A 16,533-nucleotide genomic window follows, 5' to 3' on the forward strand; every position below is an offset into this window, starting at 1 on the left:
ACACTCTGGAGGCAGGAAATATGTTTCCGCTGATGGGTGAGTGCCGAATCAGAGGACACAGCTTAAAAATACGGGGTAGACCATTTAGGACAGAGATGAGGAGAAACTTCTTCACCCAGAGAGTGGTGGCTGTGTGGAATGCTCTGCCCCAGAGGGCAGTGGAGGCCCAGTCTCTGGATTCATTTAAGAAAGAGTTGGATAGAGCTCTCAAGGATAGTGGAATCAAGGGTTATGGAGATAAGGCAGGAACAAGATACTGATTAAGGATGATCAGCCATGATCATATTGAATGGTGGTGCAGGCTCGAAGGGCAGAATGTCCCACTCCTGCACCTATTGTCTATTGTCTATTGTACTCACTGGGCAGTAGATTCCACACTGAAACTACTCAATGGATAATACATCTCACACTGTACTCGCTGGACAGTACGTCCCATGCTGTACTCACTGGGCAGTACATCCCAGACTGTACTCACTGGGCAGTACATCTCACACTGTAACTACTCTATGGACAGAACCTCCCATGCTGAACACGCTGGCAGTACATCCCACACCATACTCACTGGACAGTACATCCCACACTGTACTCACTGGGTAGTACATCCCACACTGTAACTAGTCACTGGACAGTATATCCCACACTGTACTCACTGGACAGTACATCCCACACTGTACTCACTGGGTAGTACATCACACACTGTAACTACTCACTCGACAGTACATCCCACACTGTACTCATTGGGCAGTACATCCCACACTGTAACTAGTCACTGGACAGTATATCCCACACTGTAACTACTCACTGGAAAATACAGCCCACACTGTACTCACTGGGCAGTACATCCCACACTATACTCACTGGACAGTACATCCCACACTGTACCTATTCACTGGACAGTACATCCCACACAGTACTCACTGGGCAGTACATCCCACACTGTAACTACTCACTGGACAGTACATCCCACGCTGTGTTCACTGGGCAGTACATCCCACAATGTAACTACTTACTGGACAGAACATCCCACACTGTACTCACTGGGCAGTACATCCCACGCTGTACACACTGGGCAGTACATCCCACATTGTACTCACTGGGCAACACATGCCACACTGTACTTACTGGGCAGTACATCCCACACTGTAACTACTCACTGCACAGTACATCCCACACTGTACTCACTGGGCAGTACATTCCACACTGTAACTACTCACTGCACAGTACATCCCACACTGTACTCACTGGGCAGTACATTCCACACTGTAACTACTCACTGGATGTACATCCCACACTGTACGCACCGGACAGTACATCCCACATTGTATTCACTGAGCAGTACATCCCACACTGTACCCACTGGACAGTACAACCCACACTGTACTCACTGGGTGGTACATCCCACACTGTAACTACTCACTGGACAGTACAACCCACACTGTACTCACTGGGCTGTACATCCCTCACTGTAACTACTCACTGGACAGTACATCCCACGCTGTGTTCACTGGGCAGTACATCCCACAATGTAACTACTTACTGGACAGAACATCCCACACTGTACTCACTGGGCAGTACATCCCACGCTGTACACACTGGGCAGTACATCCCACATTGTACTCACTGGGCAACACATGCCACACTGTACTTACTGGACAGTACATCCCACACTGTAACTACTCACTGCACAGTACATCCCACACTGTACTCACTGGGCAGTACATTCCACACTGTAACTACTCACTGCACAGTACATCCCACACTGTACTCACTGGGCAGTACATTCCACACTGTAACTACTCACTGGATGTACATCCCACACTGTACGCACCGGACAGTACATCCCACATTGTATTCACTGAGCAGTACATCCCACACTGTACCCACTGGACAGTACAACCCACACTGTACTCACTGGGTGGTACATCCCACACTGTAACTACTCACTGGACAGTACATCCCACACTGTACTCACTGGGCTGTACATCCCTCACTGTAACTAGTCACTGGACAGTATATCCCACACTGTAACTACTCACTGGAAAATACAGCCCACACTGTACCCACTGGGTAGAACATCCCACACTGTACTCACTGGACAGTACATCTCACACTGTAACCACTCTCTGGATAGAACCTCCCATGCTGAACACGCTGGCAGTACATCCCATACCCTACTCACTGGGCAGTATATTCCACACTGAAACTACACACTGGGCAGCATTTAATCAACACTATGCTCACTGAACAGTACATCCCAGACTGTAACCACTCACTGGAAAATACAGCCCACACTGTACCCACTGGGCAGTACATCCCACACTGTACTCACTGGACAGTACAGCCCACACTGTAACTACTCACTGGGTGGTACATCCTACACTGTAACTACTCACTGGACAATACAGCCCACACTGTACTCACTGAGCAGTATATCCCACACTGTAAATACTCACTAGATTGTTCATTCAACATTGTATGCACTGGACAATACAGCCCACATTGTACTCACTGAGCTGCATATCCCACACTGTTACTATTCAGTGGACAGTACATCCAACACTGTAATTACTCACCGGACAGTACATCCCTTCCTATACTCACTGGACAGTACATCCCACAATGTAACTAGTCACTGGACAGTACATCCCACACTGTACACACTGGGTAGTACATCCCACACTGTAAACACACTGGATAGTATATACCACACTGTAGTTACTCGCTAGGCAGTACGTCCCCCACTGCAACTATCTCTGGATAGTACATCCCACACTGTACTCACTGGGCAGTTAATCCCACACTGTAACTACTCACTGGACAGTACATCCCACAATGTTCTCACTGGGCTGTACAACCCACACTGTAGCTACTCACTGGGCGGTACATCCAACACTGTACTCACTGGGCAATACATCCCACATTGTACACACTGGGCAGTATATACCACACTGTAATTTACTCACTCGGCAGTACATCCCACACTGCACTCACTGGGCTGTACATTCCACACTGTAACTATCACTGGATAGTACATCCCACACTGTAACTACTCAGTCAACAGTACATCCTCCACTGTAACTACTCACTGGGTAGTACATCCTACACTTTAACTACTCACTGGACAATACAGCCCACACTGTACTCACTGAGCAGTATATCCTACACTGTAACTACTCACTAGAGAGTACATTCAACACTGTATGCACTGGACAATACAGCCCACACTGTACTCACTGAGCTGCATATCCCACCCTGTAGCTACGCACTGGAGAGTACAACCCACACTGTAACTACTCACTGGGCATTACATTCCACACTGTACTCACTGGGCAGTGCATCCCACAATGTAACTACTCAGTGGGTAAGGAAGTATTTTTCTATATTAGATTAGATTAGTTTAGATCCCGTATAGTATGGAAACAGGCCCTTCGGCCCAACAAGTCCACACCAACCCTCCAAAGAGTCACCTATCCAGACCAATTCCCCTACCCTATATTTACCCCTGACTAATGCACCTAACACTATGGGCAATTTAGCATGGCCAATTCACCTGCCTTGCACATCTTTGTGTTTGTGGGAGGAAACTGTAGCATCCAGAGGAAACCCATGCAAACTCCACACAGACAGTCGCCTGAGGTGGGAATTGAACCCAGGTCCCTGGCACTGTGAGGCTGCAGTGCTAACCACTGAGCCACCATACCACCCCACTTCTTCTCCCTGCTTCTCCTGCACATGACCCTAAATCTACAGTCCTCTCGTTCTTGTTTCTTTTATGAGCGGGAACAGTTTCTCCCTTCCTATTTCAGTCCAGCTTATTCATGATGTTGAAAACCTCTATCTGATTTACTCCCAGTCACCTTCTCTCCAGGGAGAGCAGTCCCAACTTCTTCATGTAAGTTTCTCATCACTGGAACCATTCTTGTAAATCTCTGCATTCTCTTCAATACACTCACATGTTTCCTACAACATGGCACACCCAACTGTATAATTGCTGCAGCTGAGGTCAACCATGGGTCTTGTACAAACTCAGTATCACCTCCTTGTTCTTGTACTCTATGCCCCTATTAATTACATTGAGAACACTGTGTGCTTTATTAACTACTCTCTTCCCCACCCTGCCATCTTCAATGATTTGTGCACGTAAACCCCCAGCTCCCTCGACTCCTACACCCCCTATAGAATGTACCACCTACTTTGTATTGATTTTCAATGTTCTTCTTATCAAAGTGCATCACTTCACACTTCCCTGCATTGAACCTCATCTGTACCCATCCACCCCATCCACAAACTTTGTCAGTGTCCTTTTCGAAATCCACATTGTCCTGCGAGGGGAGTGTAATGGACACTGGACAGAGGCTGGATCAGCTGAGTTCACAAGAACAGTGAGGATTCCCAGAGAGGGTGTTCGGATTGCACTCTGACTGACTGACAGCTGGTGAATTTCTCTCTCTGTCCCCACCCTCTCCCTTCTTCTCACTTGCCACCTTGCCCTCTCCCTTTCTCTCTTCACCCGCCCTCTCATCCCTCTCTCTCTCTCCCGTCCCTCTCTTCCCTCTCTCCCCCTCCCTGCCCAATCATTCCCTCTCTCCCACCCCACACCCCCTCTCTGTCTCTCCCACTCTCTCCCCCTCCCCCTCTCCCTGCCTACACCCTCGTTCTCTCCCGCTCCCTCTCTCTCACCCCACCTCTCTCCCTCCCCCATTTCTCCCTCTCACTCCCATCCCCTCTCTTACCTCTCTCTCCCCCCTCATCCCCTCTCTGGCTCTCCCACTCTCTTCCCTCCCCCTGTCTTCCCTCTCTCCCCCCCACCTCCTCTGTCTCTCCCTCCTCATCTCTCTCGCCCCCCCCTACTCTCCCCCTCTGTCTCTCTCCCCCCCCCTACTCCGTCACCCCACCCCCCACCCCTCTCTCTCTCCCGTCCAGTCTGACTGGGATCTCCCCGTTTCACGGTGAGAACGACAAGTCCACATTGCTCAATGTGAAAAATTATAACGTGGCTTTCGAGGAGAATATGTTTGTGAACCTGAGCCGGGAATCAAGGGACTTTGTCATCACCCTCCTTGTGGACAGCGCACAGTAAGTACCTGTGGGGGGGGTGCCTGTGTTTATGGGAGTGCATGGGATGTGGGTGTCACCCCCAGGTGAGGAATGCGGGTGAGATTAGGTGGGGGAGTGTAAGGGAGATTGTGGAAGTGGGGTGTGGGTGGGGAATGTAAGTGTCTATGAGAGTGGGGAGTGTGGGTATCAGTAGGTAGGGGACGGAGGGGTGTTTGTGCGGGGGAGATTGTGGATGGGGAGTGTTGGGGGAATTGAGGGCGTCTGTGAGGATGGGGAGTGGGGGTGGGGACTACTGACTGTTCACTGACCCCCATTCACTCTCAACGTCTCCATTCTCAATACATTCTCCCTCTATAGCCTCATCCCCTCCCTATCTCCAGAATCTCCTTAGGCCCTCAACCCTCAATGGTACTCCCAGCCCAGCCTCTTGTTTATAGAATCATAGAATCCTGACAGTGTGGAAGCAGGCCCTTCGGCCCAAGTCCACACCAATCCTCCAAAGAATAACCCATCCAGACCCATTCCCTTACATTTTACCTCTGGCAAATCCATCGAACCAACACATCCCTGAACACTGTGGGCAATTTAGCATGGCCAATCCACCTAACCTGCACATCTTTGGATTATGGGAGGAAATCGGAGCACCCGGAGGAAACCCACGCAGACATGGGACGAATGTGCAAACTCCACACAGACAGTCACCTGAGGCTGGAATTGAAACTGGGATCCCTGGTGCTGAGAGGCAGTAGTGCTAACCACTGAGTCACAGTTCCTCCCCAAACCCTTCCCTCTGCCATTGGCAGGGGGTCTTCAGCTGCCTGTGCCCTCAGCTCAAGAGATCCCTCCATAAATAATTTCACCCACCCCTTCCTCTCTCCCTTTCTCTCTTCCTTCAAGACATTCTTCAATGAATGGCCTCCCTCTGTCCCTGTATAACAGGATTGAGGGGCTGCAAAGCCTCCTGTTCTTCCTGTGTAAGGGGATTGAGGGGCTGAAAAGCCTCCTGTTGTTCCTGTGTAAGGGGATCAAGAGGCTGAATGACCTCCTGCTGTTCCTGTGTAAGGGAATCGAGGGGTTGAACGGCCTCCTGCTGTTCCTGTGTAAGATTGATCGAGGAGGCTGAATGGCCTCCCTGTGGTCCTGTGTAGTTGATTTGATTCAACAGAGGCTGGGAGCCATCAGTGCTGCCTGTCTAAGATGTCTGAGGTGGACAGGCCCCTCTCTGAGGGAGCTCGATATTGGGAGGTGATGGTTACTTGACGAGGGGTGACCCTGAGCTGCTGGTGAGGCAGATTGAGAGAGGGAACAGCTGGTGAAGGAGGCATCACAGTCAACGTTATGAATACAAGCAGCTCTGGTGCTTTCAGCTGGAGCTGTTGTTGTTGTAGAGGGACCTTACCATGTTCAATCCACCCCCCCAACACACACACTTGCACACATGCACACAGAGCTATTCGACACAGAAAACCGCCGTCTCCTGCCTGCACCCCCAGCGAGATACCACGTAAACCCCTGATAAATCTTGGCTATCTCCATTGCTGTCCCACTTCCCAGAGTTACTCGATTGGATTTATATTAAAAATGAAATCAATAAACTTTTAGAAAGTAAATCCAAAAGAGGGCAAAGCAAAGAACTTGATACAGAGAACTTTGTGACTTTCAGAATATCTCTGAGTTTGTGAAATATGAATATTGTTGTAAGTTAAGAGATATAACAGCCCACATTAAACAGCAAACTCCCTGATGGAAAACAATATAATCTGGGAAGACACTAACAATGGCTGAGGGATCAGGACACCATTGGGAGCACAGCCCTGACCTGAACCAAACAGTGAACTTGAGGTAAAAACAATGACTGCAGATGCTGGAAACCAGATTCTGGATCAGTGGTGCTGGAAGAGCACAGCAAGTGACTTGAGACCTTCACATCCATCCCACAGGGAGTCCAAACCCTCAGTTCAATGTCCACTCCAAACAGTACCTCTAACAGTGCGGCACTCCCTCAGAACTGACCCTCTAACAGTACAGCACTTCCTCAGTATTGACCCTCCGACAGTTTGGCATTCCCTCAGCACTGACCCTCTGACAGTGCGGCACTCCCTCAGTATTGATCCTCCAACAGTGTGGCACTCCCTCAGTATTGACCCGCCTACAGTGCAACACTCCCTCAGTATTGACCCTCTGACAGTGCGGAATTCCCTCAGCATTGACCCTCTGACAAGTTTGGTACTCCCTCAGCACTGACCTTCCGACAGTGCGGCATTTCCTCAGCACTGACTGTGTCTGGGTGCTGTCTGACTCTATCCCTGTGTCTGGGTGCTGTCTGACTCTGTCTGGTTTCTGTTTCTAGGAGACCAACTACAGATGAATGTCTCCAACACGCTTGGTTTTCAGTGAGTATTGCTCCGTTCTTATGTCTCGATTAACTGGGGAATTTATCCGCAAGTCTCTCCATGTACAGGACAGACCATTCCGTGCTATCCCCTTCCTGACAGCGATGTCAAACTGTGTATGTGCTGCCATTGGCATTGAGCTTTGAACCAGTTTGATAATTGGTTCACTGTCGAGATTCAGACTGTGTCTCAGTGGATATAACATGATAGTGAGGGACTTTTGCGATGACCCAGAATGGATCTGGTTGCCAAGTGGCCTCTCTCTGTGCTGTAACTATTTTAAGATTCTCAGGATCCCACTCTGTAATTCCCATCAGAATGTGAGGGAAGGTTCATTGTGTCAAAGATTGTCACGGGGAAGAACAAATGTTTCAGCTTGGTGACTCTTCACTGAATAAAACAGCTTCCTCTTAGAAACAGAGATGATAGGAGCAGCAGTAGGCCATTCTGCCCTTCAGTCTGTTCCACCATTCAATATGATCATGGCTGATCATCCAACTCAATCACCTATTCCCACTTTCTCCCTCATAACCTTTGATCCCTTTAGCCCTGAGAACTATATCTAACTCCTTCTTTAAAATATTCAATGTTTTGGCCTCAATCCTTCCTGAGACAGAGACTCCCACAGGCTCCCCACTCTTTGGGGAAAGACATTTCTTATCATCTCAGTCTGAACTAGCCTAATTTGTATCCTTAGACTGTGACACCCCCTCCCTGGTTCTGGACACCCCAGTCATTATGAACATCCTTCCTGCGTTTACTCTGTCTACTTCCTGTGAGAATTTTATACGTTTCTAAGAGATCCCCCTCATTTTTTTAGACTGAGTGAGTATAGTTCTAACTGATCCAGTCTGTCCTCATATGTCAGTCCTGCCACCCCAAGAATCAGTCTGGTCGATCTTTGTTGCACTCCGTCCATCAACGGAACATCTTTCCTTAGATACAGAGGCTAACACTGCACACAATACTCCAGCTGTGGTCTCACCAATGCCCTGTATAATTGCAGCAAGACATCCCTGCTCCAATATACCATTTGCCCCTCTCACTGCCTTCTCCCCCTGCAGTGTTTACTCTCAGTGCCTTTTCCACAGGATAGCCAGGTCTCACTGCACCTCCCCCTTTCCCAATCCATCACCAGGTACAAAGTATCTGCCTTCCTGTTTTTGCTCCCAAACTGGATAACCTCCCATTGACCCTCATTACCCAGCATCAACCATGTGTTTAGAACAAAGAAAATTCGACCCTCCAAACCTGCAACGATCCAGATCCTCTATCTAAACCTACTGCCTATTTTCTGAGGATCTGTATCCCTCTCCTCCCTGCCCATTCATGTACCTGTCTAGATACATCTTAAATTACGCTATCGTGCCCACCCTTACCACCTCCGCTGGCAATGCACCCAGATACCCACCACCCTCTGCATAAAGAACTTTCCACGCATATCTCCCTAAAACGCTTTCCCCTCTCACCTAAACTCGTAACCCCGAGTAATTGAGGCCCCACTCTGGGAAAAAGCTTCTTGCTATCCACCCTGTCTATACCACTCATGGTTTTGTAGACCTCAATCAGATCCCTCCCCACCAACCTCCATCTTTCTAATGAAAATAATCCTAATCTATTCAACCTCTCTTCAGAGCTAGCGCCCTCCATACCGGGCAACATCCTGGTGAACCTCCTTTGCACCCTCTCCAAAGCATCCACATCCTTTTGGTAATGTGGTGACCAGAACTGTACATAGTATTCTAAATGTGGCCGAACCAAAGTCTTACACAACTGTAACATGGCCCACTATTTACCCACTCGCTCAGTCTGTCCCCATTCTTCTGTGAGCCAAAACAAATTAACCTCAGGAACAGGAGTCCTAGTGAATGGAGTCTGAAATTAATCTCCAAAACTAATAGAGTCTCCAACAATCCTTTACATCACGGTGATGGGGCATTGTAAAAAGATATACCTATCCACCCAGCTCATCCTTACTCTTTCCACCCATCCTTTCACCAATGGCACAGACATCGTCTCTCTCTCTCTCTCTCCCTCTCATACACATATTCACTCACTCGCGCGCGCACACACACACAACAAAGAAACTGAAAAATCCCTCTCTGACTCTCCTCCGGAGATTTAAACCCTATTTCAGGAGATCTCTCAGGTCTAGTAATCGCTAGAAAGACACTCAGAATCACAACAATGACAGAATTAGAACAAGAACAAGAAACAGTACAGCACAGGAACAGGCCCTTCGGCCCACCAAATCTGCGCTGACACATGACGCCTTTCTGAACTTAAAACCTTTTGCCTCCATACCGTCCATATCCCTCTATTCCTTGTCTATTCATGTATCGGTCAAGATGCCTCTTTGGCCACATTTGGAATACTGTTTAAGAGGCATCTTGACCGATACATGAATAGACAAGGAATAGAGGGATATGGATGGTATGGAGGCAAAAGGGTTTAAGTTCAGAAAGGCATCATGTGTCAGCGCAGACTTGGTGGGCCGAAGGGCCTGTTCCTGTTGCTATTGTATCTGCTTCTGCCACCTCCTATGGCCGCACGTTCCAGGCATTTACCACCCTCTGGGTAAAAAACCTGCTTCTCACATTCCCTTTAAACTAACTCCTTTTTCGTGGGTTTGGAAGGTGCTGTCTGAGAATCTTTGGTGAATTTCTGCAGAGCATCTTGTAGATGGTACACACTGCTGCTACTGAGCATCGGTAGTGAAGGGTGTGGGTGCATGTAGATGTAGGGACTGCTTTGTTCTAGACACCTCCCTCATTCCGAATCTCCTGTTTTTCAGAGTATCTTTACGGTGAAGGGAAAGGTGATTAGCACCGAACAGCTGAAGAACTTGGTGTCCAGGCGACGGTGGCAGGTTTGTTTATAGCAATCTGTCTCAGTGATGTGTCTTCAACCACCATCATTGCCAGCACCTCAGCTAGCAGCCTCACACTCCCTTGTGCTTGAAACCAACAGGACAATCCAAAATGGGGAGGCGATGGCCTAATGGCATTATCGCTAGACTGTTAATCTACAGATCCAGGGAATGGTGGAATTTGAATTCAATTTTTTTTTAAAAAGTCTGGAATTAAGTTTCTAATGATGACCATGAATCCATTGTCGATTGTTGGAAAAACCCATCTGGTTCACTAATGTCCTGTAGGGAAGGAAGTTGCCATCCTTACCTGGTCTGGCCTACATGTGACTCCAGACCCACTGCAATGTGGTTGACTCTTAACTGCCCTCTGGGTAATTAGGCATGGGTAATAAATGCTGGCCTGGCCAGCAATAGCCACATCCCATGAATGAATTTTTAAAAATCAACAAAAAAACTGGCTCTATTAACAGAGAGCAGAGTGAAATAACAAGGAAGTTATGATAAAACTTTTGAACACACAGCAGGGTATTGTGTTTCCAATCTGGATGCCACTCTCTAAAGAGACCATGTCAGGGACCATTTCCAAACTTCAACACTCAGTGATGGTTCCTACAAACTGGGAAGTATCAAATTTAACATCTCTGCTTAAACAGAGAATTCTAGACCAGTTTGCATCATATTAGCAATCATCAAATCCCTACAGTGTGGAAACAGGCCATTTGGCCCAACAAGTCCACACTGACCCTCCGAAGAGTATCCTACCCAGACCCACTCCCCTACCCTATTACTCTACATTTACCCCTGACTAATGCACCTAGCCTACATATCCCTGAACACTACAATCTTTCATGCAGAGGGTGGTGAATGTATGGAATGAGCTGTCAGAGAAAGTGATGGAGACTGGTACAATTGAGCATTGCCAATTCATCTAATCTGCACATCTTTGAACTGTGGAAGGAAACCCACGCAAACACAAGGAGAATGTGCAAACTCCACACAGACAGTCACCTGAGGATGTCTAACCACTGAGCCACCGCGTCATTCAACGGTTGAATGCTAGAGTCTATTACAAAAGACATGATACAGAATATTTGGAAAGGATTAACAGGATTAGACAAAGTCAGCATGGGTGCACGAAAGGCCAATCTTACTCAACAAAAGCTTTTTGAGAATGTAGTTATTAGAATCAATATGGGAGAACCAGTGAATGTGATTCATTTGAATTTCCAGAAGAACTTTTCTTTCAGAAGAATATTATTAAAGATTTACAAGGCTGTTGCCAGGGTTGGAGGGTTTCAGCCATAGGGAGAAGCTGAACAGGCTGGAGCTGTTTTCCCTGGAGCGTCAGAGGTTGAGGGGTGACCTTGTAGAGATTTCTAAAATCAAGAGGGGCATGGATAGGGTAAATAGACAATATCTTTTCCCCAAGAAGCGGGAGTCCAAAACTAGAGGGCATAGATTTAGGATGAGAGGGGAAAGATTTAAAAGGGGCATAAGGGACAACTTTTTCACACAGAGGGTGGTGCATGTATGGAATGAGCTGCCAGAGGAAGTGGTGGAGGCTGGTACAATTACAACACTTAAAAGGCATCTGGATGGGTATATGAATAGGAAGGGTTTAGAAGGATATGGGCCAAATGCTGGCAAATGGGACTAGCTTAATTTAGGATATCTGGTCAGCATGGACGAGTTGGACCGAAGGGTCTGTTTCTGTGCCATATGACTCTATAAGCTTCCTCATAAGTGGAATGTTGGGCAAAACGAAAGCATATGGGATAGTGGGTAGTTTATTGTAATCGATCAAAAATTGGATAACAGAGAGTGGAATTAATTGGGTCTTTTTCTGAATGCAGGCAGTGATTACTGAGCTCCCACAAGGATGCTATCAGACGTGAGTTGGGAAGCATGGACTGGGAGCAATTGCTACATGGAAAGGGCACTATAGACATGTGGAGACTGTTTAAGGAACAGTTGTTGTGAGTGATGCATAAATGTGTTCCTCTGAGACAGGCAAGAAGGGGTAAGATTAAGGAACCTTGGATGACGACAGCAGAGGAGCTTCTCGTCGAAAGAAGGAAGGCAACTTACTTAAGGTGGAGGAAGCAAGAGTCTTGCTCAGCTCTAGAGGATTACAGGCAGGCGAGGAAGGAGCTCAAAAATGGTCTGAGGAGAGCCAGGAGGGGGCACGAAAAAGGCTTGGCAGGAAGGATTAGGGAGAATCCAAAGGCATTTTACACGTATATGAGGAATAAGAGAATGATCAAAGAAAGAGTAGGGTCGATCAGGGATAGCATAGGGAACTTGTGTATAGAGTTTGAGGAGGTAGGGGAAGCCCTAAATGAGTTTTATCCTTCTGTCTTTATTAAAGAAAAGGACCTTGTAGTGAATGAAACCATTGAGGAGCAGGTAAGCATGCTGGAACAGATAGAGATTGAGGAAGCTGATGTGCTGAAAATTTTGGCAAACATTAAGATTGACAAGTCGCCAGGGCCAGACCAGATGTGTCCTCGGCTGCTTTGGGAAGCGAGAAATGTGATTGCTTCGCCGCTTGCAAAGATCTTTGCATCCTCGCCCTCCACCGGAGTCGTACCTGAGGACTGGAGGGAGGCAAATGTAATTCCTCTCTTCAAGAAAGGAAATAGGGAAATCTCAAGCAATTACAGACCAGTCAGTCTCACGTCTGTAAGGTGTTAGAAAGAATTCTGAGGGATACGATTTATGACCATCTGGAAGAGCATGGCTTGATTAAATGCAGTCAACACGGCTTTGTGAGGGGCAGGTCATGCCTCACAAACCTTATTGAGTTCTTTGAGGACGTGACTAGAAAAGTTGATGAGTGTCGAGCGGTGGATGTGATGTATATGGACTTCAGCATTTGATAAGGTTCCCATGGTAGGCTCATTCAGAAGGTCAGGAGGAATGGGATACAGGGAAATTTAGCTGTCTGGATACAGAATTGGCTGGCCAACAGAAGACAGTGAGTGGTAGTGAAAGGAAAGTATTCTGCATGGAAGTCAGTGGTGAGTGGTGTTCCATAGGGCTCTGTTCTTGGGCCTCTACTCTTTGTAATTTTTATTAATGACTTGGATGAGAAGATTGAAGTTTAAGTTAGCAAGTTTGCAGACAACACAAAGGTTGGAGGTGTCATTGACAGTATAAGGGACTGTTGTAGGCTGCAGCGTGACATTGACAGGATGCAGAGATGGGCTGAGAGGTGGCAGATGGAGTTCATCCTGGATAAATGTGAAGTGATGCATTTTGGAAGGTCGAACTTGAAAGTTGAGTACAGGATTAAAGACAGGATTCTTGGCAGTGTGGAGGAACAGCAGGATCTTGGTGTGCAGGTACATAGAACCCTTAAAATTGCCACCCAAGTGGACAGGGTTGTTAAGAAAGCATATGGTGTTTTGGCTTTCATTAACAGGGGGATTGAGTTTGAGAGCCGTGAGATCTTGTTGCAGCTCTATAAAACTTTGGTTAGACCGCACTTGGAATACTGCGTCCAGTTCTGGTCGCCCTATTATAGGAAAGATGTGGATGCTTTGGAGAGGGTTCAGAGGAGCTTTACCAAGATACTGCCTGGAATGGAGGGCTTATCTTATGAAGAGAGGTTGACTGAGCTCGGACTTTTTTCATTGGAAAAAAGGAAGAGAGGGAACCTAATTGAGGTGTACAAGATAATGAGAGGCATAGATAGGGTTGATAGCCAGAGACTTTTTCCCAGGGCAGAAATTGTTAACTCGAGGGGTCATAGTTTTAAGCTGGTTGGAGGAAAGTATAGAGGGGATGTCAGAGGCGGGTTCTTTACGCAGAGAGTTGTGAGAGCATGGAATGCATTGCCAGCAGCAGTTGTGGAAGCGAGGTCATTGGGGATATTTAAGAGACTGCTGGACATGCATATGGTCACAGAAATTTGAGGGTTCGTACATTAGCTTTACCTCACATGAGGATCAATTGTCGGCACAACATCGTGGGCTGAAGGGCCTGTTCTGTGCTGTACTGTTCTATGTTCTATCAATGCTTGAGCCTTGGCTGTTTTATATGATTATATAAAAATATCCTGGATGAGGTGAAGCAAATGCAACTGAAGTTCTGCAGAAGGGCCACTGGACCCAAAAGGTTAACTCTGTTTCCTACTCTCCACAGTTGCTGCCAGACTTGCTGAGTTTCTCCAACGCTGTCTGTGATTGGTTTGCTATTTAAACTGCATGAATTGAAGGTAGCAGCTTGGAGTGAGGGGGCAGCCTTGTGGCAGAGAATAGTTGTTCATTCACTCATCAAGCAATTGTGACCTAACAAAGTTAGAAAGTAGGGCGAGGGCTCAGCCATTCAAACATGCAGCAACATTCAATAAGATCAAGGTTAATGTGATCCTGACCTCGACTCCACAATCCTTGCTGACCCTGGATAACCTTTGCATCCTGCCTATGTCTATATTAAATATTTGAAACTAAAAGGTCTTGATCATGGTCTAAGGAAGAGAGTACATAGAACATTGAACAGTACAGCACAGGAACAGGCCCTTCAGCCCACTACCGTGTGCTGAACATGACGCCAAATTAAACGAATCCCTTCTACCTGCCCTTGGCCCATATCCCTCCATTCCTTGTATATCCCTTTGCGTATCTAAAAGTCTGTTAAATGACCCCACCACCACTCCCTGGCAGTCTGTTCCACACTCCTACCACTCTCTGTGTAATAAACCTTTCCCCTCACATCTCCTTTGAACTTTCCCCCTCTCACCTTAGATGCATGCCCCCTTGTTTTTGATATTTCAACTCTGGGATAAAGATTCTGACCGTCAACACGATCTGTGCATCTCAATTTTATAGACTCCCCTCAGGTCTCCCCTCAGCATCTGCTGCTCCAGGGAAGACAACCTGAGTTTTTCTCGCCTCCCCTTATAGCTCACACCCACTAATCCAGGCAGCATCCTGGTAATACGGGTGGCACGGTTGCTCAGTGGTTAGCACTGCTGCCTCACAGCGCCAGGGACCCGGGTTCAATTCCAGCCTTGGGCAACTGTCTGTGTGGAGTTTGCACATTCTCCCTGTGCCTGCATGGGTTTCCTTTGGGTGCTCCGGTTTCCTCCCACAGTCCAAAGATGTGCAGGTCAGGTGAATTGGCCATGCTAAATTGTCTATAGTTGTTAAGTGCATTAGTTGATGGGGTGGGGGTTACTCTTCGGAGGGTCGGTGTGGATTTGTTGGGCCGAAGGGCCTGTTTCCACATTGTAGGGAATCTAATCTAATCTATATTCGGGAGGGAGTGCGGGGGGGGGAGAAAGGGTGTTGATAGTTCAGATTATCAGAATGTGAGAATGGCAAAATGTGTGTCTACCTGCCGGACTGGGAAGGACAGACAGTCCCACTGGGGTGGGGGGAAGAGGGGAGACAGGACATGGTGACAGAGAATGTAACAAGTAAAGCTAAAAGAAAGGAAAGGAATGGGAGTGGTCTTTACAATTGTGGGCAGCACGGTGGCACAGTGCGAAGCAAGATCAAGATTAACAAGATCAACATTATTTGAAGTTGTAGAGCCCATTCATCAGTCTAATAATGGCATGGAAGAAGCTGTTCTTGAACCTGTTAGCGCATGCATTTAAGTTTCTGTACATCTGCCTGACGGAGGAGAGCATTACTGGGTTGTAATGGGTCTTTGATGGCAGCCGTTCCACCCGGGTTCAGTTCCCGCCTCAGACGACTGACTGTCTGTGTGGAGTTTACACATTCTCCCCGTGTCTGCGTGGGTTTCCTCCGGGTGCTCCGGTTTCCTCCCACAGTCCAAAAATGTGCAGGTTAGGTGAATTGGCCAAGCTAAATTGCCCGTAATGTTAGGTGAAGGGGTTAATGTAGGTGAGTGGGTTGCGCTTCAGTGGGTCGGTGTGGACTTGTTGGGCCGAAGGGCCTGTTTCCACACTGTAACTAATCTAATCTAACTAAACCTCTTCTGCACCCTCTCCAAAGTCTCCACATCCTTCCTGTAATGTAGCGACCAGAATTGAACACAATACTATTAGTGTGGCCTAACCAAAGTCTTTTGAAGCTGCAACATGACTTCCTGACTCTTGTACTCAATTGCCCTTCCAATAAAGGCAAGCACGCCATTCGCCGCCTTCACCATCCTATCTACTTGCATGTGCACTGTCAGGCAGATATGGACTTCAATCCCATGATCCCTCTGTACATCAATGCTGTCCATTAACTGTAT

General features: G+C 47.4%; 1 protein-coding gene across 5 annotated transcripts in view; it reads left to right on the top strand.

Moving 5' to 3' along the window:
* spega (striated muscle enriched protein kinase a) overlaps positions 1 to 16,533 on the top strand; it is a 396,078-nt gene that overhangs the window by 312,741 nt on the left and 66,804 nt on the right. For all 5 annotated transcript variants that reach the window (XM_087989397.1, XM_087989394.1, XM_087989395.1 and 2 more), the window contains 3 exons: positions 4,924 to 5,076; positions 7,409 to 7,451; positions 10,246 to 10,320. In XM_087989397.1, the coding sequence (XP_087845523.1) occupies positions 4,924 to 5,076; positions 7,409 to 7,451; positions 10,246 to 10,320 (271 nt within the window). The remainder of the gene's footprint in view (positions 1 to 4,923; positions 5,077 to 7,408; positions 7,452 to 10,245; positions 10,321 to 16,533) is intronic.

This window comes from Chiloscyllium plagiosum, unplaced genomic scaffold, assembly GCF_037043375.1.
Source record: "Chiloscyllium plagiosum isolate Xiang-an unplaced genomic scaffold, Cpla_swu_hap1 HiC_scaffold_7, whole genome shotgun sequence".
Lineage (NCBI taxonomy): Eukaryota > Metazoa > Chordata > Chondrichthyes > Orectolobiformes > Hemiscylliidae > Chiloscyllium > Chiloscyllium plagiosum.